Here is a 27556-nt window from a genome sequence, read left to right as displayed (position 1 = left end):
ATGTAAATGGACTAAATGCTCCAACCAAAAGACACAGACTGGCTGAATGGATACAAATCAAGGCCCATATATTTGCTGCCTACAAGAGACTCATTTCAGATCTAGAGACACATACAGAATGAAAGTGAGGGCACGGGAAAAGGTATTCCATGCAAATGGAAATCAAAGGAAAGCCAGAGTAGCAATACTTATATCATAAAAAGTTGACTTTAAAATAAAGACTGTCACAAGACAAAGAAGGACACTACATAATGATAAAAGGATCAATCCAAGAAGAAGATATAACAGTTGGAAATATATATATATGCACCCAACATAAGAGCACCTCAATAGATAAGGTAAATGTTAATGGATATAAAAGGAGAAATTTATAGTAACACATTAATAGTGAGGTGACAGTAACACCTCACTAACATCAATGGACAGATCATCCACACAGAAACTCAATAAGGAAAGGCAAGCCTTAAATGACCCATTAGACTAGATGGACTTAATTGATATTTATAGAGCATTGCATCTGAAAGCAGCAGAATACACATTCTTTTCAAGTGCACATGGAACATTCTCCAGGACAGATAACACCCTGGGCCAGAAAGCAAGCCTTGGTAAATTTAAGGAAACTAAAATCACATCCAACATCTTTTTGGACCACAACACTATGAGGCTAGTAATCAACTAGAAGAAAAAAAACTGCAAAAATCACAAACACATGGAGGCTAAACAATATGTTTAAGCAATCAATGGATCATTGAAGAAATCAAAGAGGAAATCAAAAAACACTTAGAGACAAATGAAAATACGACAATCTAAAACCTATGGGATACAGCAAAAGCAGTTCTAAGAGGGTAGTTTATAGCAATACAACCGTACCTCGGGAAACAAGAAAAATCTCAAATAAACAACCTAATCTTATGCCTGAAGCAATGAGAGAAAGAAGAACAAAACCCAAAATTAGTAGAAGAAATCATAAAGATCAGAGCAGAAATAAATGAAATAGATACTAAAATAAAAAACAGAAAAGATCAATGAACCTAAAAGCTGGTTCTTTGAAAAGATAAACAAAATTGATAAACTGTTAACCAGACTCATCAGGAAAAAAAGAGAGAGGGTCCAAATTAATAAAATCAGAAATGAAAAAAGAAGAAGTTACAACTGACACCACAGAAATAGATCGGATCATAAGATACTACAATAAACAACTATACACTAATAAAATGGACAACCTAGAAGAAATGGATAAATTCTTAGAAAGGTACAAGCCCCCAAGACTGAACCAGAAATACACAGAAAATATGAACAGACCAATTACCAGTAATGAAATTGAATCAGTAATTAAAAACTCCCAGGGGCTTCCCTGGTTGCACAGTGGTTGAGAGTCCACCTGCTGATGCAGGGGACACGGGTTTGTGCCCCAGTCCAGGAAGATCCCACATGCCGTGGAGCGGCTGGGCCCGTGAGCCATGGCCACTGAGCCTGCACGTCTGGAGCCTGTGCTCTGCAACGGGAGAGGCCACAACAGTGAGAGGTCCGTGTACCACACACACACAAAAAAACCTCCCAGCAAGCAAAAGTCCAGGAACAGATCGCTTCACAGGTGAATCCCAAATATTTAGAGAAGAGTTAACATCTATCGTTCTCAAACTATTCCTGAAACTGCAAAGCAAGGAACACTTCCAAACTCACTCTATGAGGCCACTATCACCCTGACACCAAACCTAGACAAAGATGTCACAAAAAAAGAAAATTATAGGCCAGTATCACTTATAAAAATAGATGAAAAATCCTCAGCAAAATACTAGCAAACGAAATCCAGCAATACATTAAAAGGATCATACACCATAATCCAGTGGGATTTACCCCAGTGATGCAAGGATTTTTCAATATCTGCAAATAACTGAATCTGATACACCATATTAACAAGTTGAAGCATAAGAACCATATGATCATTTCAATAGATGCAGAAAAAGTTTTTGACAAAATTCAACATTCATTTATGATAAAAACTCTTCAGTAACCAGGCAAAGAGGCAACTGACTTCAACATAATAAAGGCCATATATGACAAACCCACAGCAAACATCATACTCAATGATGAAAAACTGAAAGCATTTTCTCTAAGATTGGGAACAAGACTAGACTGCCCACTCTCACCACTTTTATTTAACATAGTTTTGGAAGTCCTAGCCACAGCAATCAGAGAAGAAAAAGAAATGAAAGGAATCCAAATTGGAAAGGAAGAAATAAAACTGTCGCTGTTTGCAGATGACATGATGCTATACACAGAAAATTCTAAAGACATTACCAGAAAACTAGTAGAGCTCATCAATGAATCTGGTAAAGCTGCAGGATACAAAATTAATATACAGAAATCTGTTGCATTTTTATACTCAAAAAGAGAAAGTAAGGAAAGAACCATAATACTATGATGAAAGAAACTGAAGATGACACAAACAGATGGAAAGATATACCATGTTCTTGGATTGGAAGAATCAATACTGTTAAAATGACCATACTACAAGACAATCTACAGATTCAATGCAATCCTTAGCAAATTACCAACGGCACTTTTCACAGAACTAGAGCAAAAAAACTTAGAAATTTGTATGGAAACACAAAGACCCCAAATAGCCAAAACTATCTTGAGAAAGAAGAATGGAGCTGAAGGAATCAGGCACTCTGACTTCAGACTAAACTACAAAGCTACAGTAATCAAAATAGTATAGTACTGGCACAAAAACAGACACATAGATCAATGGAACAGGATAGAAAGCACAGAAATGAACCCACACACTTATGGTCAATTAATCAACAACAAAGGAGGCAAAAATATACAATGGGGAAAAGACAGTCCCTTCAATAAGTGATGCTGGGAAAACTGGACAGCTACACATAAAAGAATGAAATCAGAAAATTCTCTAACACCATATACAAAAATAAATTCAAAATGGATTAAAGACCTAAATGTAAGACCAGATACTATAAAACTCTTCGAGGAAAATATAGGCAGAACACCATTTGACATAAATCGCAGCAATATCTTTTTCAGTCTGTCTCCTAGAGTAATGGAAATAGAAACAAAATAAACAAATGGGACCTAATGAAACTTAAAAGCTTTTGCATACCAAAGGAAACCATAAACAAAACAAAAAGACAACCTACGGACTGGCAGAAAATATTTGCAAATGATGCTACCAACAAGGGATTAATTTCCAAAATATACAAACAGCTCATACAGCTTAATGTCAGTAAAACAAATGACTCAATTGAAAAATAGGCAAAAGACCTAAATAAACATTTCTCCAAAGAAGACATACAGATGGCTAACAGGAACACAAAAAGATGCTCAATAACACTAATTATTATATTAATGCGAACCAAAACTACAATGAAGTATCACCTCACATCAGTCAGAATGGCTATGAATGGATAAAGAAGATATGGTGTATATATATATATATATATATATATACACAATGGAATATTACCCAGCCATAAAAAAGAATAAAATAATGCCATTTGCAGCAACGTGAATGGACCTAGAGATTATCATATTAAGTGAAGTAAGTCAGACAGAGTTAAGAAAAATATCATATGATATCACTTATATGTGGAATCTTAAAATATGATACAAATGAACTTATTTACAAAACAGAAATAGACTCACAGACACAGAAAACAATTTTATGGTTACCAAAAGGGAGGGGGAGAGATAAATTAGGAGTTTGGGATTAACATATACACACTACTATATACAAAATAGGTAAACAACAAGGACCTACTGTATAGCACAGGGAACTATACTCAATATCTTGTAATAACATATAATGGAAAATAATCTTATATATATATATATATATATATATATATAAATATATATATGACTCAATCACTTTGTTGTACACTTGAAAGTAATACAACATTGTAAATTAACTATACTTCAATTAAAAAAAATAATTTTTTTATGTACAAGGCTAACAGGTCCAGAGGGAGAATTGTAACCATTAATCTCACTAATAAATAACTGCTGTTTTTAAAAAAAAAAAGAAAAAAAAAACTAAACTGAAGAGACAGAGAAAGTTAGGCCATGCTAACACTAATCAAAAGAAAGTGGGAGTAGGTATGTTAATTTCAGACAGAGCAAACTTCACAGCAAGAAAAGTTATCATGGATAAAGAGGGGTATTACATAATAATAAAAGGGTCAACACTTCAAGAAGATAACAATCCTTAATGTGTATGCATCTAACAAAGAGCATCAAACTATGTAAGGCAAAACTGATAGATGACTGCAAGAAGAAATAGATAAATCCACTATTATATTGGAGACTTTAACATTCCCTCTATCAGAAATGTACAGATCCAACAGGCAGAAAATCAGTAAAGACAGAGATGAACTCAACAGCACCAGTAATCAGCTGGATATAATTGACACCTATAGCCTACTTCATCCAACAACAGCAGATTACACATTTTTCTCAAGCTAACATTAAACATTCACCAAAAGAGACCATATTCTGTGCCATAAAACACACTTCAACAAGTTTTAAAAAACAGAAATTATATAATGTCTGCTCTCAGGCCACAATGGAATTAAATTAGAAATCATTAACAGAAAGGTTAACTGGAAAATCCCCAAGTACTTGGAGATTAAACAACACACTTTTAATTAATACATGGGGTGAAGAAGAAATCTCAGTAGAAATTTTAAAATACTATGAATAAAAGGAAAATGCAAATACAAGTCTCAAAATTTGTGGGATACAGTGGAAACACGGCTTACAGGGAAAAGCATAAGAGAAAAAACAGAATTTACAGCATTAAATTCATACATTAGAAAATAAGAGAGATCTAAAAATCAACCATCTAAGCTCCACTTTAACAAACTAGAAAAAGAAGAGCAAGTTAAATCCAAAATAAGTAAAAGAAAAGAAATAATAAAAATCTGAGCAGAAATCAATGAGACTGAAAACATGAAATCAACTGAGAAAAATCAACAAAACCAAAAAATGGTTCTTTGAAAAGATCAGTGAAGTCAATAAGCCTTTGTCCAAGATAACTAGAATTAAAGAGAGATGACAGAAATTACCAATATCAGAAATGGAAGAGGAGACTTCACCACAGATCCTACGAACCCTAAATGGATAATAAAGGAGTAACATGAACAACTCTAAGTCCACTAATTTGATAATGTAGAGGAAATGGGCCAATTCCTTGAAAGGTACAATCTGCCAAACCTCAAACAAGAAGAAATAAACAATCTGAATAGGCCTGTGTCTGTTAAAGAAATTAAATCAATAATTAATAAACTTCCAAAACAGAAAGCAGCAGGCCCAAATGGGTTCACTGATAAATTCTACCAAAAATTTAAAGAAGAAATTTTATGAACTCTCTACAATCTCTTTCAGAAGATAGAAGGAGAGGGACTACTTCCTAACTCACCTATGAGGTCAGCATTACCCTAATACCAAAACCAGATAAAGCTATTACAAGAAAACTACAATCTCATGAAGATAGACACAAAGAACCACAAAACATTAGCAAATTGAATTTAAAAATGTATAAAAAGACTTACATACCATAACCAAGTGGGATTTATCCTAGGTATGCAAAGCTGGTTCAACATTCAAAATCAATAATTGTGATCCATCATATCAACAGGCATCATATTATCATATCAATATCACATCACACATCATTACATCATATCACATTACATTATATCATTACATTACGTTACATTATCATTACATCATATCACATCAAAGAGAAAACAATCACATGACCATACCAATAGGTGCACAAATAGCATTTTACAAAGTACAACACACACTTACAATAAAAACTCTTAGTAAACTAGAAAAAGAGGGAATTTCCTCAACCTGATAAAGATTATCTACCCCAAACTTACAACTACATCATACTTAATTGTAAGAGATTAGAACCTTTCCCACTAAGATCAGGAACAAGACAAGATAACCCCTCATCTCTCCTTTTCAACATTGTACTGGAAATCGTAGCTAAAGCAACAAGACAAGAAAAGGAAATAAAAGATATACAAGTTTGTAAGGAAGAAATAAAACTCTGTTCACAGATGACATGATTATCTATGGGAAGAATCCAAAAGAATCATTTTTAAAAAGCCTACAACTAATAAGCAATTACAACAAGGTTGCAGGATACAAAGTTGATATACAAAAGTCAACTGCTTTCTCATATACCAGCAGTAAAAAAGCAGAATTTGAATTAAAAGCACATTACTACACCCAAGAATGAAATACTTAGGTATAAATCTTAAAAATATGTATAAGATCTATATGAGGAAAACAACAAAACTATGATTAAAGATACCAAAGAAGAACTAAAAAATTAGAGAGATATTCCATGTTCATGGATAGGAAGATTCAATATTGTCAGGATACCAGTTTTTCCCAACTGGATCTATAGATTCAATGCAATGCCAATCAAAATGCCAGCAAGTTATTTTGTGGAAATAAACAAAATGATTCTAAAGTTTATATGGAGAGGCAAAAGACCCATGATAGCCAACACAATATTGAAGGAGAACAGCAAAGTCAGAGGATTGACACTATCCATATTCAAGACTTAGTATAAAGCTACAGTAATCAAGACAATGTGGTATGGGCAAAAGAACAAATAGATTAACTGAAACAGATATAGAGCCCCCAAATAAATCCACAAAAATATGGTCAACTGGTTTTTGACAAAGATGTGAAAGCAATACAGTGGAGAAAGGGCAGTCTTTTCAATATATAGTGTTGGAAAAACTAGACATCCACATGTAAAAAAAAAAAAGAATCTAGACGTAGACTTTAACTCTTCCCAAGAATTAACTCAAAAATGATCATAGAACTAAATGTAAAACACAAAACTATAAAATTCCAAAAAAGATAACATAGGAGAAAATCTAGGTGACCTTGCATATGGTGATGACACTTTAGACAAAACAAAGGCATGATCCATGAAAGAAATAATTGATAAGCTAGACTTTTATTAAAATTAAAAACTTCTCCTCTGTAAAGGACACTTGAAAGAGAAAGAGAAGGCAAGCCACAGACTGGGAGAAAACACTTGCAAAAGATATATATAATAAAGAACTATTATCTGAAATATACAAAGAACTCTTAAAACTCAACCCAATTAAAAAATAGGCAAAAGACTTGAACAGACACCTCATCAAAGAAGATATATATATATATATATATATATGGCAAGTAAGCATATGAAAAGATGCTCAACATCATATGTCATTTGGGAATTGCAAATTAAAACAACAATAAGATACCTCTACACATCTGTTATAATAGCCAAAATCCGAAACACTGACAACACCAAATGCTGGCAAAGATGTGGAGCAATAGGAATTGTCATTCATTTTTGCCTGGAATGCAAAATAGTATAGCTACTTTGGAAGACAGTTTGGCAGTTTCTTACAAAACTAAACATACTCTTACCATATAATCCAGCAATTGGACTCCTTGGCATCTACCCAAATGAACTGAAAATGTATGTCCACACAAAAACCAGCATGCAGATATTTATAGTAGCTTTATTCATAATTTCCAAAACCTAGAAGCAACCAAGACACCTTTCAACAAGTGAATGGATAAACTGTGGTTATAGGCAGACAATGGAATATTATTCAGTGCTAGAAAGAAATGAGCTATCAAGCCAGGAAAAGACAAGGGAAAACTTAAATGCACAATACTAAGTAAAGAAGCCAATCTGAAAAGGCTACATACTGTATGATTCCAACTATATGACTTTCTGTAAAAGATAAAACTAAGGGGCTTCCCTGGTGGCGCAGTGGTTGAGAGTTTGCCTGCTGATGCAGGGGACTCGGGTTCGTGCCCCGGTCCGGGAAGATCCCACATGCCACGGAGCGGCTAGGCCCATGAGCCATGGCCGCTGAGCCTGCGCGTCCAGAGCCTGTGCTCCGCAACACGAGAGGCCACAACAGTGAGAGGCCCACCTACCGCAAAACAAAAAAACAAACAAAAAACAAACTAAGGAGATAGTAAGATTAGTGGTTGTCAGGGGTTATGAGGGAGGAAAGGATGAATAGGCAGAACACAGAGGACTTATAAGGAAGTGAAACTATTCTGTGTGATACTACAATGGTAGGTACATGTCATTGTACATTTGTCCAAACCCATAGAATGTACAATACCAAGAGTAAACCCTAATGTAAACTATGGACTTTGGGTAATAATGATGTGTCTATGGAGGTTCACTGATTGAAAGAAATAGTACCACTATGGTGGGGGATGTTGATAGTGGGAGGAGTTTGTATGAGTGGAGGGGGAAAGGGGTATATGGGAACTCTCTGTACTTTCTGCTTAATATTGCTGTGAACCTAAAACTGCTCTAAAATAAATTTTACTAGTTAAAAAAATAATATAAAACAATGAGCTTATTTTAATCGAAGTATTACTTTTCTCAGCGATGTACCTATGTCACAATATAAAATATTTCTTTACCATTTTGTAGCTATTAATCTGTTTCATAATAACATTTTTGAATTTCTGCTCTTCACTTCTATTTTGTCACAAATTGTCACTCAACTATCATTGCAATTTCTCTAGGATTGTTTTCCATTCACCTTTTCCTGTTTCCCAACAAGTAAAATAAAACAAATAAAATAACACTTCCCCCATCTAGTTATGAAGTGTAGAGAATTTAAAAGGTGATAAATACAGGGCTTCCCTGGTGGCGCAGTGGTTGAGAGTCCACCTGGCGATGCAGGGCACAGGGGTTCATGCCCCAGTCCGGGAAGATCCCACATGCCGCAGAGCAGCTAGGCCCGTGAGCCATGGCCGCTGAGCCTGCGCATCTGGAGCCTGTGCTCCACCACGGGAGAGGCCACAACAGTGAGAGGCCCGCATACCACAAAAAAAAAAAAAAAAAAAAAGTGATAAATACAAAACAATTTGTCAACTTGATATTATACAAGTATAAAAGTACTCTTATTTGCAATTTATTAATATAATGTTATTCGTCTCTTTACTCTCTGAATGTCACACTGAGCTCATACTCCTATTTATCAAATTTCTCAAAGGGAAATTCATCACCTGGTTTTTTTCTTTCTACTGGCAAAATAGGAAGTGTTTATATAGAAAACTGAGTATTCATTTCTGCAGCTCTGCAAGAAACTATTTACTTAGCTCTTTCCTGTCTTTCAATCTAGAAAGAGTCACCTCACAGCTTATAATTAAACAACTCTCCCTTCTTTCTTAGTAAATATCTGATTTTGTTTAAAAGAATTTCCTTATCAAGACAGCCAATTTACATACTGAAGTAAAAACTAAAAAGAAAATTTGAATACATGGAAACTAATATGGAAAAACGAAGATATTTTTCTCCAAACATCCAAGATGGTTGAGTGATTTGGAAGATACTGGCAGATTTCCTCAAATAAGACAAGAATCTGTTTCTTCCTTTTTTTTTTTTTTTACAACATTGAAGGATCAGAACATGTCTGTATTAAAATCTATGAGTTTTCCCACATGCATCCTGGAAGAAAGTAACTAATCATCATTTCCCAGAAGAGAAGAAAAAATAAATAAATAAAAGCTAGAACTCTAAGGCCTTACCACCCGAGGAGAGGTAACATAATTGTAGCACAGTGTGTCGAACCCACCCACATCCCTTCTCACATACCAGTTCAGCAGACACAGACCTGACTTCCAACTGCCAGCACCCGCATATCTTTGAGGGCTTTTTGTTGGTGGTGCTTAAGCGGTCTTTGTCACTCAAGTGGCAGAACAGAACTGCCAGGGAATTAATAAAACCAGGAATAGTCTTCACCCAGTAACTGATGGGATTTGATGTACAAATACTCCAGCTTCTTCAACTCTCAAATGGTTAACTCAGGCATGTATTTTACACTGGCTCCCCAAGTTTTCCATGGGATATTAAGCTCCAGTCTTCCACAACCATAAACTGCTTAACAAGACACTCTTTATTGGCTATCAAATCAGTGCCTTATTAAGAATAGGTACTTTATATTTATTATTTCATCTAATCATCTCCAGAACACTTTAAGGTAGACCAAAAAAGAGGAATCTGATTCAGTGGGTTAAGAATAACCTAACCATTGCTCAGAGTCACAGAGCAAGCCACGACTGTAAGACAAGTATGTCCAGAACTTGTGCTTCTTCACCAAAGGGACAGAACATGGAGGGGGGAGATTCCATTCATGTTTTAAGGATTATATCTCAAACTTACAAAAAATATAAAGTCCTCCTGTTTTGCTTTGCAAAGTAAATTGACTTTTTAAAAAAGTGCCTAATGCACACTAGTCTTTCAACCAAAAGTTATCTTTAAAGTGTATCATTAATGTCATTATAAATTAATCTACTGTCTATATATAAATATATATTTTAAATAACTGGTAATGGCTAATGTGAGTACTTTCCAATTTCTTAAAACCATCATATTCTTTCACAGGTAAATTTCCTGAAGAGAGTGATGGAGTGAAGGAATTTGTTTTCTTATATGGGCTATAAACTAAAAAAAAAAAAAAAAGACATTAGTTATCATATAATCTAAGATTTTTAAGATAAACATAATACATGTATCAATTTTACTTATCAAAATTAAAATTTTAAATATTAGAATAAAATAATGACTTTCAAATGTCCATATTTTGGCATATTTTATTCATTCATTCAACACACACTCATGCAGGTTCTAAGATGTATAAGATACACCTTGTGACCAGTTTGTTACTAGAGACCAAGGAAGAAAGGAGTGAAAAATCAAGTAAAGATATACTGCAGAATGGAAGAAGAAAAAATAAAACATATAGAAAGAGAAAATTTTACAGACTGCCAACCTCGATTTTTGTACCTTTACAGCTACATATACAAACACAGAAAAATTCATTCATTCACTCAATAAACACCAAACAACCACTAAAAAGCAGACGGTACTAGGAACTGGGTATACAATGACAGAAAAAGTAGTACTTGCCTTTAAGTTGCTTAAAATTAAGTTGCATAGCAAAGGAAGCTATCAAAAAATCAAAAGGCTGAATACTAAATGGGAAAATATACTTGCAAATGATACATCTGATAAAGGGTTAATATCCAAAATATACAAAGAACTCATACAACTCAACATCAAAAACAGACAACCTGATTAAAAACTAAGCAGAGGACCTGAATAGACATTTTCCCAAAAAAGACATACAGATAGCCAATAGGCACATGAAAAAGTGCTCAGCATCACTAATCATCAGAGAACTGCAAACCAAAACCACAATGAGCTATCACCTCACACCATTAGAATAGTTATTATCAAAAAGACAAGAAATGACAAGTGTTGATGAGGATGCAGAGAAAAAGGACCCTTGTGCTCTGTTATTAGGAACGTAAATTTGTGCAGCCACTATGGAAAACAGTATGGAGGTTCCTCAAAAAATTAATGATAGAACTACCTTATGATCCAGCAATCCATTCCCTAGTATTTATCCAAAGAAAATGAAAACACTAACTCAAAAAGATATGTGCACCCCCATGTTCATTGCAGCATTATTTATAAGAGCCAAGACACAGAAGCAACCTAAGTGTCCATCCATAGGTGAATGGAGAAGCTTTTTTTATATATATACACATACATACAATGGAATATTATTCAGCCATAAAAAAATGAAATCTTGCCATTTGCAACAATATGGATGACTCTAGAGGGTATTATACTAAGTGAAATAAGTCAGACTCATATATGGAATCTCAAAAACAAGACAAGCAGAACAAAACAAAAACAGACTAATAAATACAGAAAATAAAAAGGTGGTTGCCAGAGGGGGAGGGTGTGGAGTGGTGCGGGGAAGAAGTGAAGGGGATTAAAGAGGTATATACCTCCATTTATAAAACAAATAAGGCACAGAGATGTAATATACAGCATAAGGAATATGGTTGATAATATTGTAATAACTTTGAATGGAGACAGATGGTTACTAGACTTATTGTGGTGATCACTTCAAAATGCATGTAAATGTCAAATCACTACACAGCATATCCAAAACCAATATAATATTGTGCATCAATTATATTTCAAGAATAAAAAAGCCCTGCCCATTAGCTCTTCTCAACAACAAAATGTAAATAATTTACAGCATTTACCTATTAAATGTTATTAAATTGAATTATTTCAAAAGCATTATAAATAGAAAACCTGATAAATTTCTGGACTTCTTATAGAACACATTTGCTTAATAGTATGTAAGCATCATTGATATAATGTTGACAAAGTTGGATGGTCCAACAGAAAGTGCATAGGTTTAAAGTTTCACATACATGGGCAAGAAGCCTAGCTCTACCACTTATCTGGCTTTTTGACCATAGGCAAGTCACTTAGCCATGCTGAGCCTTTTTCTTATTAAGCGAAATAAAGATAACAACAATTACCTCCCATGGTTGTTGAAAGGATTAAATAATATATCAAATGTAAAGTAAATAGCACAATGCCAGTTAGAAAAATATGTCCTCAATAACTATTAGCTCTCATTCAAATCCATTTCAAATACAGTGATAACAGAACACCAAAAGCCTGGAATGCTCACTTTGTTTTATATTTTACTCCTTACTATAAAAATTAATATACTGACCTTCTATTTATTAGTAAAAATTAATGTATTCCACTTCTAATTCTATAATGATTCTCACTTATCTTTGAGAATTTGATAAAAATGATGAACTTCTTCCTCCCTAAATACCACATATATACACAGTATTTCGCCTCAATTTAGGGACATTAACAGATTCTCTGAAAGCTAGATTAGAAACTATATTCTAGCTAGCTGTTTAAAATAAAATTAATTCAAATTAAATAAAATTTAAAACTCAGTTCTGGGCTTCCCTGGTGGCACAGTGGTTAAGAATCTGCCTGCCAATGCAAGGGACATGGGTTCAGGCCCTGGTCCGGGAAGATCCCACATGCTGCAGAGTAACTGAGCCCATGCATCACAACTACTGAGCCTGCGCTCTAGAGCCCGTGAGCCACAACTACTGAAGCCCACGTGCCTAGAGCCTGTGCTCTGCAACAACAGAAGCCACCACAATGAGAAGCCCGTGCACCACAACGAAAGAGTAGCCCCCGCTCGCCGCAACTAGAGAAAGACTGCACGCAGCAACGAAGACCCAACGCAACCATAAATAAATAAATAAATAAATAAATAAATAAATAAATAAATAATAAATAAATAAATTCAGTTCTTAAGTTGTACTGGCCACATTTCAAGTGCTCAATAGCCACATGAGGCTAGTGCCTACTGGATAACACAGATATAGAACATTTTCATCATCCCAGAAACTTCTATCAGAACTGCTCTGGAGTATTAAAATGGTATGATAAGTAAAACTATTTTTCTCTGTGCTCCTGTTTTGTTTTGTTTTATAAAATATCTAGCTATCTCTCTTTGAAGCAGATTCCCAAGAGGGTAGAGGCTGTGAATATTTTGCCTATTACTGAATCTCTAGGGTCCAGCACATAATAAGCATTCAATAGGTATCTAAGAGCTGACATTATAATTTTGTTTTGGTTATATTAATCTACCAAAAATTGACTAAATTGGTAAAGACCAGAGCTGAAAGCTGTGAATACGAGCATATAAATAGTTAAAAAAAAATTTTTTAAGTAGCAGGTCAATTTATATGTACTGCCAACTGATAAACTCCTGAAGCCAGTGAGGGCTACCTACACAGACTTTAAATTTTTTTAGCTATACATTTTGGCTAGATAACTTAAGCAAAATTTTAAGTCCTGTCCACAGCCTATTCTATTCAAGAACAGGAAAAATACATATTTATAGCTAATTATTTTTCATTATTCCTATCTGGGTTTTTTTCCTAGGTAGAGCAGTTGGGTAACTTATTTTTAAATAGTATGTATATACTCACAGACTGTCATTTTTAACAAAAGAAACATCTTAAAAATTCACCAAAGTTTTATAACTTAAAGATTATGCCATTAAGATTTTAGAAAATCTATTTCTTTTCAACATATCTTGAAATCAAGACAAAATTGCTGCTATATACAGAACAGTAAAAGTTCTAATAATAATTTTGCACTTACACTGACACGTTTTTTCTAATGGTATATTCATCCAAATCTTCATCAGAGCTGCTATCAGTTGCATCAGAATCCAGACCCTCTTCAACATGAGACAACAGCCCTGTAGCAGAGAGTGCAAATCTTTGGATTTCTGCAGCTGTACACCGTGCAAAGCCATTTTTTGTATCATTCCACAATTTATTCTCTGCAGTCAATAAGTTGATGTCTGGTTTAATTTCAGTGCATTTAGGTAAACTGTTATCCAAAATTGTGGTAGGTTCATGAAAAATCTTCATTTTGGGGAGCTGATGTTCCATAGAAAATTTCATTTGCTGACCATAGTGCTTAACAACATGCTTTGCCAAGAGCATCTGCAAATGTTTCTGAGTCCTTCTAGCCTGGCTAAGTAAAATTTTCTGTTTGCTTACACAATGAAGTAAACGAGCATTCACTTCCTCCTCTTTTTCAGCAGTTGAGGAGCTAATAGGCACGTTTGAGTGGTCACGCCCAATTTTGTTTTGAGCACAGTGCAATAAACCCTTTTTAATCTCAGCATCACTATCTTTATCCAAAAGTGCATTCTTTTGGTACCACTTACAGTTTTTCAGTTGTCCTTTATCTACATTAGTGTCTTTGGTTATATTTGAATCCAAAATAATTTGTACATCTGTCACGCACTGACTTGTGGTATCTGACAGAGGTTCCTTTTTGATGAACTCTTCAGAATGAGAATGACAGATTTTACTGAGCTGAATGTTGCTACCATTACACAGTATGTTTTTCAGCTTATTGCAGTGGGGTTCCCCTAATTTCTTTTGTTTATAATTCTCACTGTATTTATTTAATGTAGCATTAGAACTCATTAAAAGAACAGTCTGGTAATGTTTTGAAGACTGAGAGGAGCCAAAATGTTTTAAATTCACAAAATTAGTGCTAAGAGTAGGTTCAGGAGTTGGAAATCCCAGCATCTGAGAGAAAGTGTCTCCTTTTAGCTTTTCATCTACAGTTCTTGGACCTTCCATGCATAGCATCTTGTCCGACTCCATGGTACTTGGTAAAGATGAAAAGCAGATACCCTTTGTTGCTGCCTCCCTCAGAGCTGGGGTCATGGCGAATCCTGCAGATAATTACTGCAAACCTAAAATAATGTAAAAATAAATGATCAAATATCAAGAAAAAAGTTTTATGCTTATACTTTCCCCAAGGGCAACTCTTTCAATGTCTCTGATTAAAAGGTGAATAGAACTAAATTCCTCCTCTATTTCCCAACTCCTAACATTATCTCTGCTCTTTGCTAGCTCATAAGGAATTCAATAAGGACTATTCTTCATTCTGACTGTGGGCCTAATACCCAAAACTCCAATGAAAGTTGCACAGTGCCTAGTATTTAAGAGTTAGACAAATATTTATGAATGCAATTACATCTCAGGATTCCATTTTTTGGACAATGTTTGGCGAGAGTTAAAAGAAAAAATCCAACCTGGGATTCATACTTGAAAATGTGACTCAATCCCACACTTTCAGCCCAAAGTATTATTTTTATAAAATATAATAAATTGCTCAAAACCTTCATTTCTCAATTTAAACTTCACAATCTGAACCGTATTAATATAATATATATAATATATATATATATAATATATAATAACCATATAATAACTAAAATGTAGGAAATAAGGTAATAAGATATAAGTGAACTGAACTACAAAAGAAGTATATAATTGGGAATTCCCTGGCGGTCCAATGGTTAGGACTCTGCACTTTCATTGTCAGGGTAAGGGTTCAATCCCTGGTCAGGAAACTAAGATCCCACAAGCCTCACAGCACAGCAAAAAAAAAAAAAAAAAAAAAAAGTATATAATTTCACAGGTGCTAAAAATAATGTAGTAGTAAAAACTAGCCTAAACTGCAATGTGCAATTTTTTTTTCTGAAAACGCATCTGCAATTATTATTTTCCTTTTCACAAATGGATAGCCATCAATTATCATTATAGAAGCTCTTACTCCTGCCTGAAAAATAGGGGGGAATATAACCGATGACACTAAAGATTAATCCCATAATTAAACAAATTTTATTGTAGTTTATCAAAAGAAAAAGTATAAAACCATATATTCTGACTCATAAAAAAGTTAATCTAGTACTATTAAAAATTATGAAGATTGAAGAGTTAGTGAAAAAAATTTTCTTCATTAACAATTACAAGTTTTTGAAGACACTTTGGAACTATGACACTCCATAATTTTTGTTTCAATGCACATGACAGTTAATAGCCATTTTAATGGCCACACTCCCATACTGTATGTCCCCAGGAGGTAGCTGTACCTCTAGACCCTTCATTCTTGTTTAAAAACACAGAACCAAAAGCTGATTCTTTGCAAAGCCTAATAAGAATGATCAAAAGGAAAAAAAGGCACAAAAACTTCTATGCAATTAAAATAAAAATCTACACACAGGGTTAAAAGCAAGTGATAGACTTGGAGAAGGTAACTGCAACATATATCAATAGACAAAGGATTAGTATCCAGAATATATTAAGAACTCCTAGAAACGGGCAAAGGTTACAACAGTCAGACACTTCAGAGATGATGACATCCAAATGGTCATTAAACATATACTCAACTTTACCAGTAATAAATGAAATGCAGATTAATAATGCAAGAGACCAGTTTTCTAATCACCAAATTGAAAAGAGGGTTTTAAGTCTGAAAATATCACTTACCATGGGAACATGGGTAAATAAGATTTCTCACATCTATTTGAACTATAAATTGATTCTATAATTTGACAATAATGTGGAAAATCTGTTTGTCACAGGTGCACAAGAGATCAGTGTCTGTATGAGCAAAACACTCTTTCAAAGCAACCTAGACATCTAACAGTGAGAGAATAGATATTAAAACATGATGGAATACTAGAATAGCAGTTAAAAAAAATGACCTAGATCTATATGTATCAATATGGACAAACCTCAAAAACAGAATAAAGTTTAAAAAAAAGAAATGGTGCAGAATATATATAGTATGGTACCATATAAATAAAACACAAACACAAAACCATACCATATTTATGTACATATACATGTGTGTTTATGTGTTTACAAGAATAAAAGACGAACCACAAAAATACCCACCAAAGTTGTAACAGTAGTTGCATCAGGTAAGTTCCATGAAAAAGAACTAAGAGTGGTGTTTTAAGAGGAGCTGAATTTTAACTACAATATTTTATTACTTGGGGGAAAAAGATTAAATGAAATATGAGCAAATGTTAATCGTTGTTAATTCTGTGTGATAAAAATGTTTGCCTTTTTTATATTTTACTGTATAATATCTCCAAAAAATGTAGATTTCTGTATAATTTTCTATCTCAAAATTTATACACTTTTATATAGTGCCTCAAAAATAATAAATCTATATATAACAGCTTTTCATTTATTCTAAATCCAAAACAAATAGGAAAACAAAAATAACCATAATATTGGGTTTTCTTTTTAAAAATATATCTTGTACTCTACTTTTATGAGAAATAGAAAAATAATTATAAAGCAAGCTAGCATTGGGAAATTTTTTTTTAAGATTCAGTCTGTCACTTGATCAACTCAATGACCTATAACTTCTAATTTATAAACATCTACAATAGTATTTAAATAACTACATTGCTCTCTGAGGCAAACTGCCCTAATCACAGTTCTCTCTGAGGTAATCATATTCAAAAGATACTATACTGTATCCCCTCCTTACCCACCTTCTCTCTTTCAAAAATTTGAACAGGGTGCTAAGGATATAATCAAAATGGCTAGCAGCAGGGGCACAAGGTGAAATAAGAAGAAGCAGTGGAGTTCATCTTAGGCCCTGGATAAACTAAAGATAAGGGGAAACTAAATATAAGAAGCAGAAAAAAAGATACATAGATTAATAGATAAGAAATGGAGTTGGTAGAAAAAAGAGAAGGGAAAGAAATGTAGACATTGAGAGTGGCTAAGGAACCTTTATGGTAGAGAACTAGAATAAAACATACACACAAAAAATCTGGTAAGATCTCTAGGGCTTACTTGGTATGATAGGCAGCTTCTAAAGTGATCTTAATAATACCCATCTCCTGGTATTCATGCCTTTGTGTAATCCTCTCCTCTAGAGTGTGGACTGGATTTAGTGATTTGCTTCTAGCAAACAGAATACAGCAGAGATAATGGGATGCCACTTTCAACATTAGGTTACAAAGATACTGTGGCTTCCATCTTGTCACCCCTCTCATTCAGGAGCACCAGCTGCCATGTTGTGAGCTGGGAAGACCCTCACGGCAAAGAACTATTGTCTTCAGACAACAGACAGCAATGACCTAAAGCCTGCCAACCAGCCATGTGAGTGATCTGAGAAGCAGATCCTTCCTCAGTCAAGCCTTCAGATGCCTGCAGCTCCAACCAACACTTTGACTGCAGCCTTGTGAGAAACCTTGAGCCAGAGGAACCCAGCTAGGCCATGCCTAAATTCCTGACCCCCAGAAGCTGTGAAATAAATGTTTTAAATTTTGGAGTAATGTGTTACATAGCAATAGATAATTAACACACTTGGATATAAAGATTTGGGGATTCTGGACTCTGGAAGGCCCAGCCATAACACAGTTCCTATTCTAGGATTTCCATGAAGTTCTTCTGTATTCTACTCCCGACTCTAACCTTATTTAAAAAACCCTAGCCTGAAAGTCTCTCTACTTTGCAACCAAAAGAAACTCATGAAAATAACTGTCTCCTATTATTAAAAAAGGTTAAATTATGTTCATATAGTTTTAGCATAAAACTCAAGTCCATTTATTCCAATTTTTTAAAATACCTAAATATGTAATCACTGTGTATAAACAATGCTTACTAACTGATCATTCTAAACTCTACCATTTCTGACTATCTCCATATTAACATAAACAACTACACTTATTACTAACATTTCTAAGAGCTACAACTGCTTGGATTTTTCACTATTTTGTTAACTACTATGTTGTCAAGATGCAAAAGTATCTGACATATAGCAGATACTGAATTAATATTTGGTGGAAAATAAGTGGTTGCCATTATACTTAAAATCCAAAGTTTTTCTTACCATGGCCTACAAAGTTCTACACTATCAAGTCCCTGACTACTTACTTCCTGTAACTATCTCTATGGGTTACTTGCACTCCATAAACACTAACCTCTGTGTTATTCTTGAAACACACCAAACAAGTCCTTGCTTCAGGACTTCGTATTTGCTGGAACAATTTTCCACAAATAAGATAGCTAGCTCCCTCACTTAATTCATGTTTCTGCTCTACAGTCACCTTCTCAGAGAGTCCTGCCTTGACTAATTATTTAAAATAGCTTTAGCCCCTCACTTCATGATTCTCCACTCCCCTACACTGTTTTATTGTTCCTCAGGGTGCTAATGTCAGAACCTGACTTTATATTACATTCTAGAAAGTAATATAGTCTAAGGGCAGAACTCAATTTTGTTCAATGTTCTAATCTGCAGCACTTAAAACAATGTCTAGCACACAATAATTGTCAGATATTTGTTGGCTGAATTAATAAACAGAGAAGAGAGTCATGATTTTTAAGGGTATTCCAGAATTTAAGTAGTAACAACACCTATTTCAGTTATTATTTTTAAAATAACTGTTACAAACACAGCAATATATAAAAAGAATAATAAATCACAACCAAGTATGGCTTATTCCATGAATGTAAGACTGGTTCAACATTTAAAAGAAATAAATTATTGAAAGTCACCATATCAAAAGACTAAAGAAAAAAAAAACAAATAAAAAGCATCTGAAAAAAAATCCATTATCTGTTCATAATTAGAAAAAAAAAAAAAAGAACTCAGTAAATTAGGAAAAGGAGGGAAATTGCTTAACCTGAAAAAGAGTATCTACACAAAAGCCTAGAGACCGCTTCATGGTTAATGATGAAAGACTGAATGCTTTTATTATAAGACTGGGAATGAGAGAAGGTGTCCTCATCACTCCAGTTCATCATCACATTAGAGGTCCTAGCTAGTGGAACAGAAGAAAAAGAAACAAAACGCATAGAAATCTGGAAAATAAAAAGTAAAACTGTGTCTATTCATTGATGACATGGTTTTCTACATAGAAAATCCCAAGAGATCTATTTAAAAAGCTCCTAGATCTAATGAGTTTACTAGGGTATCAGACATAAGGTCAGATACAAAAATCATTTATATTTCTAGATACTGGAAAAGAAAAAAACAGAAATAGAAATTTTTAAAATAGTATTAATTCCAATAGCTTTAAAATATGAAATACTTAGGTATAAATCTAACAAAAAACGTGCAGGATCTACACACTGAAAAAAACAACCACCAATGAAAAACAATCAACTAAGATCTAAATAAATGGACTGACACATTGTGTTCATGGATTATTCAATACTGTTACAATGTTAATTCTCCTTAAACTGATCTATAGATTCAACACAATCCCAATCAAAATCTTGGCAGAATTTTTGCTAATATCAACAAGTTGATTCATAAATTTATATGGAAAGGGAAAGCAACTAGAATAGCCCAAACAAGAAAAAGAACAAAGCTGAAGGACTCATACTACCTGTCTATTTACAGTAGTCAAAATAAACATGGATTGGCAAAAGAATGGACAGATAGATCAATGGGAAAAAATAGAGAGCTCTGAAATAGACTGACCCGTCTATGGTCAATTGATTTTTGGCAAAGATGTAATGGCAATTCAATGCAGAAAGACTTAGTTTTTTTTTTAAAACAAATGATTTTGGAACAATAAGGCATCCATATGCAAAATTCTGAGCCTTAACCCACACCTCATACCTTATACAAAAATAGTCACATCCATCAGAATGGATCACAGACCTAAATGTAAAACTTAAAACCATAAAATGTTTAGAAAAAAATAGGAGATCTTTGTGATACTGGGTTGGGCAAAGATTTTTATTTAGCTATGACACAAAAAACATCATAAGAGAAAAAAATTGATTAACTTGCACTTCCTCAAAATTAAAATAAACAATAAAATAAACATTTAACAACTATTTAAAACATAACAACTGAGGAGCCTTTGACATAAACATACAGAAGATAATATGTCTAGGAATTAGTGGAAATCAGATGTGCAAACTCCTGAAAGTCACTGAATTTACCATTCAGGTTAACTCTGAATAATGGTTTTGACCATTATACAGTTTTAAATTGTCATTATTTTCAATGGTATATTATTTCATTTTTACACATAATAGACAACTGGTTAGAGGCAGAATGCATAAGGAATACTGATTTGAGAGCATAAAATAATAATTCTGCAAATTCACCTGAAGATATCTCTATTAGTCCATAACTAATGATCAAAATTATTTTATAGCATCTAAAAGGTATCTCCAGTATTTCAGAAGCCAATTTAAGACAGTGAGAATAACTAACCACAAGTAAGACCATCTGGTTTTCATTTGGGTATAAATCCATCCATACCACAACAAGTTATTTATAGAGAAGTGCTTGTGAATGACAGCTGTAAACCTATTTCATCTTTTAAAAACAAAACAAATAAAAATTTCCAAAAAATATGGAAATTAATTAACCAGTTGACTTTTTAAAAGCAGAAAATGAAGAAATGGCCAACATTAAGTCATAAATGTAGTTTTGTCTATTTTTGGCAGAAGCTGGATTTTAACCTCCATTTAATATATATTTGATCTAAGATCAAATGTTCAACAGTTCAGTTAACACATATTTATTGAGAAGTATGTAAGAGACACTACCCTAGGTACCAGAAAGATTGTAGAGAGCATGACAAATAAGGTTTCTATTCTCAGAGCCTACATTCTATCTAGCAAATGGTAGATAGAGAATACACAAACAAGAAAACAAAAAGATCAGAAGTAAATAGGGGTCTCATAGTGTTTTTTCAAAAATTAAACAAAGTCGAGTAATAGAGCATAACTACACTGCAGTAGGAGCTAATTTAGATTTGTAGATGAAGGAAGACCTCTGTGTTGGTGACATCTGCTCTGAGACTTGAAATGACAATAACAAGCTAACCAAGGTTTGGGGTAAGAGCTTTCCAAGGAAAAAAGACAATTAATAGAAAGCTGTAAAGCAGGAATAAATTAGGTATGTTTGTGGAACAAAAATTACAAACTTGTCTAGACATAATGAGCCAGAGAGAGAAAGGAGCTCAGGATCAAGCCAGGGGGTTCACTCACATTTATGTGAACAAAGGAAGAGGTGTTACGAAGGAGGAAGAGCCCTAAGAGGAGACTTAGAAAGTCCAGTTAGTGGGACTTCCCCGGCAGTCCAGTGGTTAAGACTCTGAGCTCCCAATGCAGGGGGCACAGGTTTGATCCCCGGTCAGGGAACTAAGATCCTGCATGCTGCACGGTGTGGCCAAAAAATAAATAATTTTTTAACATGCACACTCCCATTCATTAAAACGTTAAAAAAAACACCCAAAAACCAAAAAAAAAAAAAAAAAAAAAAGGGAAAGAAAGAAAGAAAAAATAAAGTCCAGTTAGTGAGAGAAAAGGAAATTCCAGAGTGTAGGTAACTGAGATTCCAAAGTGTTCAAAAGTATGTTAAAAAGACATGGGCAGCTCTATCAAATGCCATAGTGAGGTCAAATAAAATGAAGATAAAGAAGTGACAAATGATATATTACTTTCTAAGAAATCTGTTGAAGAGTCTTGCTTTTTCTTAAAAGTAAATTAAAGAAATACCCCACTCCAGCTTTTACTAGCCTTCCATGTGGGGGAAGGGAAATAACTAACCCCAGCCCCATGTAGCCATCCTATCCCACCTAAGAGGTGGAAAAATCTGTGAAGCATTTGTGAAGTTGGGGCACAGCCTCCCTAAAAGACAGACTTAATCATCAGACTATAGAATGCTTCCTCTATACCTCACATCTTACTAAAGACCTATTTACTAAAGTTCCTTTTACTAGGTATATCATGTCCCCTCTTTCAACAGGAAATTACAAGGCATACTAAAAGACAAAAAACAGTTTGAAGAGACAGAGCAAGCATCAGAACCAGATTCAGATATGAGAGGAATGTTGGAATTATCAGACTGTGACTTTAAAAGAACTTAAACAACAAATTATGATTTTCTAAGGGCTCTAATGGAAAAAGTAGACAACATGCAATAACAGATGCATAATGTAAGCAAAGATATGGAAATAGATGGAAATTCTAAAAAAGAATCAAGAAGAAATGCTGGAGGCCAATAACACCATAATTGAAATGAGAATGCCTTTGATAGGTTCATTAGTAGACTGGACATGGCTGAGAAAAGAATCTCTGAGCTTGAGAATATGTCAATAGAAACTTCCAAAATGAAAAGCGAAGAGGAAAGAGACTGAAAAAAAGAAAAAAAAAAGGAACAGAATATCCAAGAATTGTGGGTCAACTACAAAAGGTGTTAACATACATGTAATGTGAATACTGAAGGTGAAGAGAGAAGAAATATTTGAAGAAATAATGACTGAGAATTCCTCCAAATTAATGTCAGACATCAAGCCACAGATCCAGGAAATGCAGAGAACACAAAGCAAGATAAATGCCAAATTAAATAGCATATGTCATTCAATAAATTAAGTTCTGTATTAAAATTATATTACATGAAATTATATATAATAGCCAATAGTATGCTTAGAACAAATAATAGTTCATTAAATTTTTTTTTACTAAAAATTATTTATCATACATGTTTCCCATTAGAATGAAAGCTGCATGAAGGCAGGATCTGAATGTTTTCATTCACTGCTGTATCCTAAAATATTGTTGGGCACATAGTAGGCCCTTAATAAATATTTCCTCAATAAATACCATCCAAAATAATAAAATCATTTAAAAATTTCAAGGAAAAGGATTCATAAGATATTTTATTGTGAAAGGAGTCTTAAGGCTAGGAAATATTAGTATAGAACATTGCTGTCCAATAGAAATATGATGCGAGCTAAATACGTAATTTTAAATTTGCTACTAGACATATTTTAAAAAGTAAAAAGAAGCAAGAAATTTGAATTTCATTGTACCCATTATATAGAAAATATGACTCCAACCTGTAATCAGGATAAAAATATCTTTATGAGATATGTTTTTTTATGTGTGCTAAAGTCTCAAAATACAGTGTTTATTCTACATTTAGCACAAGTCAATTTGGACTAGTTGCATTTCAAGTGCTCAATAGTCATATGTGGTTAAGTATTACTGTACTGGACAGTATAAAGTATATTGTACCCCTAAAGTAAACAGTAATCAACCATTAACTAAAATATTTCAGTCCCAAAGTTCTTAGCCAAACATACTGTTTAGTATTTTTAGACACCTATGCTTAGGTTATACAAAAAGAATGTGAAAAAAGCAAATACTCAAACAGTTTTCTAAGCATCTTGTTCTTCTTATGAATATTCAGTTTCCAATTATTCTGGTTTCTATTCGGTTTCTAATTATGCACATATTGGGTCGAAAAAAAGTATTTGGATCTTACCTAAATCTAAGAAATTTCTTTCTAGCTGCTAAAACACTGTATTCTATTTACTCTCGGCACCACTATCATCTTTGATGATTATTTATTTTATATACACCCAACATACTCAAGGAAAATAGGTCCTTTCTCTAAAAAGAATTTAGTCAGTCTATGATATAGGACTTTAAAGAAACTGGAAAGAGTAAAACTGAGAAAAAAAAAACTAAACTTCCTTAACCACAACATACAGAAACTAAAATAGTAAGCTAACAGAATTTAAGAAGCAAAACTGCAAGAAATCATATCACCCTTTCAAAGAAAGCAACCAGACAGATTATTCTGATTATCTGTTAAGAGGCAATAGTTCTAGATAACCCAAAAATCAATTATATTTTCTGGGCACGAACTTCACTTTCATGTTGTACAACAGAGTTTTCAACCTGCATTCCAATTTAAGTAAAAATAAATAAATAATAATAATTCCTTGCACATCCACAACCCAGAAATTTTAGGGGTGGCCAAAAAACAACAACAACAACAAAAAAAACAACCAAAACCCAAAACCAATCCATTGTAAAACTACTACAGATAATCCACCAAGTAAACAACCCTATAGCAAAAAGTCCAGATTTCAATATATATACATTTTCTTAGAAGTATCTTAAAAAACTACCAACCAGAGAGAAAATTTCAGTAACACAAGCCAAAGTTTATTCATTTAAATTACAAGCATTTAAAAGCTACAAAGAATCAAAACAGTTTTTTTCTTTTTGGCTATATTAAATTCATTATTATAAATAAAAATCAAATTCAGAAAAATGGGGGAATTGTAAAGTCAAGTCTATACTACAAATTCTAATTTGGGGTCTACGATTAATTTAATCCAAAGAACATTCATTGTGAATTAAGGAAGAAATTAGTTGTTCTGCTATCACCTTAATAAAAATAAGGAGTCTTGCCCTGTTGTCTCCAAAATGCTTCCACTAGTGACTTAATCTTTAAGATTTATAAATCATATGTATTTATGAATTTAGCATTAATTAAATGCAATCTGGTCCCTTGGACATCATGAGATATAGTAAGTACCATCATGTCATCCCTCAAAAGCTGCATGTACAGTGAGATAATTATGATACCAATAATTATTGAATTGATCCCAACACTAGTAACCAGGTCTTTACAATTACTATTCAGATCACATATACCAAATAATTTTTGGCATACGGTCTAAAGAAAATCAAAAGTTAGCTAATCTAGTCTATCCTCAGAGCTGAAACTAAGAATCTAGACAATTATAAATAAGAACCACCCTTCCTCCTGAGAATGAACATTAAAAATTAAAAACCAAACCTGATTTTCCATCCCCTAAAATACTACTTCAGATTTGACTACGACTTACATTCAAGCACACACATGTATATTCCATATAGTCCATGGGGAATATCAAATCAATACCTACCCTCTGAACATTAAATTTACTCTTTCAATTGAAATCTGGATAATCCCAATTCTCTTCAATGCAGTAACATAAACTAGGAATAAAAGTATCACAAAGAAGGCAGATTCATCCTTAAGTTAAAAGAAAGTGAAAAGACTACCAACAGCATTTTGAGAGAGGGGAGAACCCTGAAGCAGAGACAAATATTAAATTATTTCTGCACTTACAACTTTGATGTGTTTCAGACAGCTGATCCATTATAATAAAAGAGGAGGAGCAGGAAAAAAATTCTTTTAGCAAAATTTGAGCAGCTCTTCCAAACATTACTGAAATATAAGGGGACTAAAAGTTTCTAATTTGTAACTCATAAAGTTAAATTAAGTCAATTAAACCAATTAAGTCAATAAAAGTAATGAGAAAGAGTTTACATTGGTATAATTTTATTCCTCAAAAATATAGGAATTACTGGAAGATACTAAATACACTTGTGTTTTCAAGATCTCTTTATGCCACAAATGGGCATTCTCAAATTACAGCAGAAAACACTGTAGTAATTGGCATGACCAAGGTACAGTTAGCTCAGTACTTTCTATTCAATAATGTTTATAGCTAGAACTCCTTCCACTTTGAAAACTATGCCTAAAAAGGAATTCTCTTTGAAGACTAAAGGAATTTAATTAAAGATAAAGCCACTTGGGTGGCCACATAACACATCAAACAGATCATACTTCAAACTTCAAGCAGAATCATTACTATTCAATTATAAATGCATGACTCATAGGAATATAAATGAGTCATTTTTTTTTCTGCGTACATCAACTTAGATCCAGAAATTTACGTTTAGATTTAGCACTATCACATTTGCTCGTTATATACATTTAGGCTCCAAATTAATTTCACGTGGTTAAACACTGATTAATGATCTACTACCAAGTAAAAAAATTTTTTTAATTACTTTAAACAACATGCTTGAAGATTCTTGATCTTATAGGATTAGAAATAAACAATTAAAAATTCATTAGAGGTATTAACAAAGCCTTAATATTACAAATGATTGCATTTTCTCCCAATTCTGCAAGAGAACCGTCACATCCATATAGAAATAAAGTGTTCCTGAAAACCTAAAAATATTTCCAAGTATTAAAAACTTTCATTATGAATCGTTTTCAGATTTTCATTACAGACTGTCTACAGGCAAGTACAATATTACCGTTTTTATTAACACTTGCTGGTTTATTTATCCCACACAGAGTAACAAGCACAGTTCAGTGTAATCTCTTCAGAACATTTAAAGGGGAAAAAAAAGTAAAGTTTTTGGAAATGAATACACCTTCCTTGCCTTTCTAAATCAAACATACTGAAAGTAATGTAGGATTGTATTGATGACTGAGGGTCATCATTATGTACAGTATGCCATTATAGTCCTGTGATATAGTAAGGACTTTAACGATAGAGGTATAATAGACAATATGCTTTAAAGTCAGTAAACGGGTTGCTAATTTCCTATTAGCTGACACTTCAGGTGCAAGCAGTCTCATTCTTTGCTGTTTATAACTTGAGGAACCCAA

General features: G+C 33.4%; 1 protein-coding gene across 5 annotated transcripts in view; it reads right to left on the bottom strand.

Moving 5' to 3' along the window:
• KANSL1L (KAT8 regulatory NSL complex subunit 1 like) overlaps window positions 1-27556 on the bottom strand; it is a 177097-nt gene that overhangs the window by 146208 nt on the left and 3333 nt on the right. For 4 of the 5 annotated variants that reach the window (XM_060107421.1, XM_060107420.1, XM_060107422.1 and 1 more), the window contains exon 2: window positions 14096-15212. In XM_060107421.1, coding sequence (XP_059963404.1) covers window positions 14096-15183 — 1088 coding nt within the window. In that variant the 5' untranslated portion in view covers window positions 15184-15212. Of the gene's footprint in view, window positions 1-14095; window positions 15213-26215; window positions 26292-27556 lie in introns of those variants that run through there. The other variant, XM_060107423.1, reaches the window with a different exon arrangement.

The sequence above is a fragment of the Mesoplodon densirostris genome, chromosome 8, assembly GCF_025265405.1.
Source record: "Mesoplodon densirostris isolate mMesDen1 chromosome 8, mMesDen1 primary haplotype, whole genome shotgun sequence".
Lineage (NCBI taxonomy): Eukaryota > Metazoa > Chordata > Mammalia > Artiodactyla > Ziphiidae > Mesoplodon > Mesoplodon densirostris.
This window is presented reverse-complemented; position numbering and strand designations above follow the sequence as displayed.